The sequence below is a fragment of the Nanorana parkeri genome, unplaced genomic scaffold (genome assembly GCF_000935625.1).
Source record: "Nanorana parkeri isolate BGI_ZX_2015 unplaced genomic scaffold, ASM93562v1 scaffold1797, whole genome shotgun sequence".
In the NCBI taxonomy this organism is placed as follows: domain Eukaryota; kingdom Metazoa; phylum Chordata; class Amphibia; order Anura; family Dicroglossidae; genus Nanorana; species Nanorana parkeri.
In genome coordinates this window covers 50,574-53,547 of record NW_017308065.1, presented here as the reverse complement: position 1 = coordinate 53,547, position 2,974 = coordinate 50,574, and the positions used below count along the sequence as shown (strand labels likewise).

The following is a 2,974-nucleotide window of genomic DNA, read 5'->3' as shown; positions in this document are numbered from 1 at the left end:
CCCCCTTCCCCAACCCCAAAATGCAATTAACACAATAACCTTAGTCTTGACCAATATGGAGCCACAGCTGAGGCTATACAAAGTTTCCCTAAATTGGTCAAGACTAAGGTATGCATATCTCCCTCGTAATGAGGGGAGTCGGTCACATATACAGGCTCCAGTATGGTGGGGGCTCCAGACAAATGGGGAGATAATTATGGTGGTGGGGAGGTTATTGTGTTAATTGCATTTTGGGGTGGGGGGGTGGTTTGTTTCATCTGCAGTGGATATATAGCTCCTCCATACGGGAGAGAGATTTAATGGAGGGTGCACTGGGGGGTTTGATGGAAGAGCACCAGCCAGTTGGTCTTACATTATTTCTCTTTTTTTCTTGAATTTCACTTTTTACACATATATATACACACATATATATCACTTATACTAACAGTACGTCACCATTGTTGTTCAATGTTGCGGATGATCCACTCGCAATATGGATATTGATTAGTTGAAACACTAAATGATACCTTATATCATTTGATTAAATATTTTACACACAGATGTTATGTACAGTTCTTGCTACAATTACAATTCACTAAGGGTTATCACTATCACTGATATTATTTGTGCACATACACTTATGAACTTTATGTTACAGCAGATTGTAGCAAAATTATTTTTCACATGCGCTAATACTATTGTTGAAAATCAACACATTCTATAGACTAGACTCAGGGATGTTCTGAATGGAATATACCCATTAAATGACTGGCTCACGTCAATTGCCAAAGGCAAATCTGTACGTTTTCAATTATATAAAAATAAAAATATATTTAGATGAGAAGCAAAAAAGGTGGAGATATATAGGAATCTAGGCCCATGATTACAATTTTTAGAAATATCCTATCCTCTTTATCCAATAGGTTGAGTGATCAGGACAACTACGTCACTGGATTGAGGCCACTCCTTATCATATGTCTTCTATAGAAATATCCCAGCAGGGTAGGCTGGGCCTTCTTGATATTTTCCCATGAGCTCCTCCCCCTGGTGCCCCGGGAACAACGAAGGATGGAGTGTGGCGGTTGGCTGTTTCCCAGCCACCTAATCATCTCGAACCTCCTCACAATTGGTTTTATCTCAGGCACTGCCTATGCATGGACTACTAATTACCGGTCCCCTGAAGAAGCTATATATGCGAAACGCGTTGGGACTATGACTATCATGTCAGTTATGTACTTGAATATTGAACATTGAGGACCATTGGGTTAATCATGTCAGTTATGCAATTGGATTATTTATCTTGGATTATTATGCATTTTTATTGTATGTGTATATAGATATAAACATAGAAGCTATTGGCCTGAGACTGTACTGAATGGTCATATATTTATTGAATGTTTAATTAATTTTTATGAGATCCAATTTTACCTTATTTACCCACAATTTTCTGTATATCTAATACATTTTGACATAATTTTTACATAAGCAATGGTTGTATCCATCTCTCCATAAACCCTTTTTTTCCTCTTTTGTTGTATCTTATGTATTATAGGGAGAGAGCTAGAACAGGGGGACATTGGTGAGGCAATCCATAAGTTTTTGTTTTTAATTACTATTTATTAACCATTCCAGTGTTAATACTTAAACGTTTGTGTTTTAGAAACATGGTGCTTGTAACTGAAAATTGTGTTAGCAAACGGATGGACTTATCAGTTATGAAGGAGCACAGTCCTGCACTTGATTTAAGCTTGACAAAATGGTTGTCCCCTGAAACATGTTTACTAGCTGTATTGTCTGTCCACATTCCAAGGCCATCTCTGCAGATGCCACTTGCTGTCATCTTCGAGCAGGTCTCAGTTTCCAGGAGGAGGCTCACCAGCTGCTATTTCCACTGCTGCTACTTTCGGCTGAACCTGCCACTGCAGCACTTCCACCAAAGGCTCTGTTTGCTTCCACATTGCCATTACATTTCACTGACTGTAACGCATTTGGTTGACCACAGATTGCTGATGGCTGTCCTGCTGTCTCTTACTTTTGGCACAGGAAACTGTATCTGGCCACCAATCACACCTTCCTGAACCTGTTTGGTGGCGGTTTCTCAATGTCACTCAACAGGATTTAGGCTTAGTTAAGGTGCTCTGCCACCAGTAATCAACACAGACACCAACAAGTAGAGGCTTTGCCCATGGGCCTTATGTTGCACAGAAGGAGGTCTAGCCAATATATAGTTTTGCATTAAGTAAACCCAGGAGGTTTTTGAGGATTACAGTACAAAACACAACCTTAGATTACAATCAAAGATGACTAAGAGAAGCTTACTAGAAACAATATTAACAGGATATTGTAATCAAAACTTCAAAAACACTGATAATAAGATATAGAAAAGCTGTGCTCAGAGGCGTGTATTTCAATATGAAATGCTAAAAAAAACCAAACACATACACAACATGAATTTTCTACTTACAGAACCCTGCTGAACATCATGTTCTGGTTTAGAAGAAAACATTGAAAGGTCTCCATTTAGGATAACATCAGCCAAAGAGTTAACCAATGGTGCATAATGGATTGTCAAGAAGACCTAAATTAAATAAAAAGACAGAAAGGTATAGTTTGAAATATGTTTGATTTTGTATACTAAGATAATACATCTTGCTTTTTTTTTAAATTCTTTATATATAAAGGATGAACACAGGAGACAAGCCATAGCATAAAAAAGTGAACTAGACGCAGCTGTTATAGTGGTCTAAAAGACCAATGAGAAAACTTAACAAATGACTACACAAAAATGACTGTAGAATGTCATATCATAGTGTTCCAATGATTACTCAACAAGGTGCAACAAGAAAATGCAACAAAAGGGAAGCCTGCCAGGGTGGGTCTTGGGGTCAACCCAGGTTTACAAGTGAAAATAAAGGCATACAAAAAAAATATAAAAACAAATTGGGGGTGGAAAGGAAAACAAGTAAAAAAAAATAAAAGGGGGGGGGGGGGGGGG

At 38.2% G+C, this 2,974-nt stretch overlaps 1 protein-coding gene across 1 annotated transcript in view; it reads right to left on the bottom strand.

The window, feature by feature from the left end:
• The window catches only part of LOC108799738 (protein CLEC16A-like), a gene marked incomplete at its 3' end in the record, with an annotated part of 284,697 nt that overhangs the window by 234,975 nt on the left and 46,748 nt on the right, over positions 1-2,974 (bottom strand). The window contains exon 8 of the mRNA XM_018571638.1: positions 2,444-2,557. Within this exon, the coding sequence (XP_018427140.1) occupies positions 2,444-2,557 (114 nt within the window). The remainder of the gene's footprint in view (positions 1-2,443; positions 2,558-2,974) is intronic.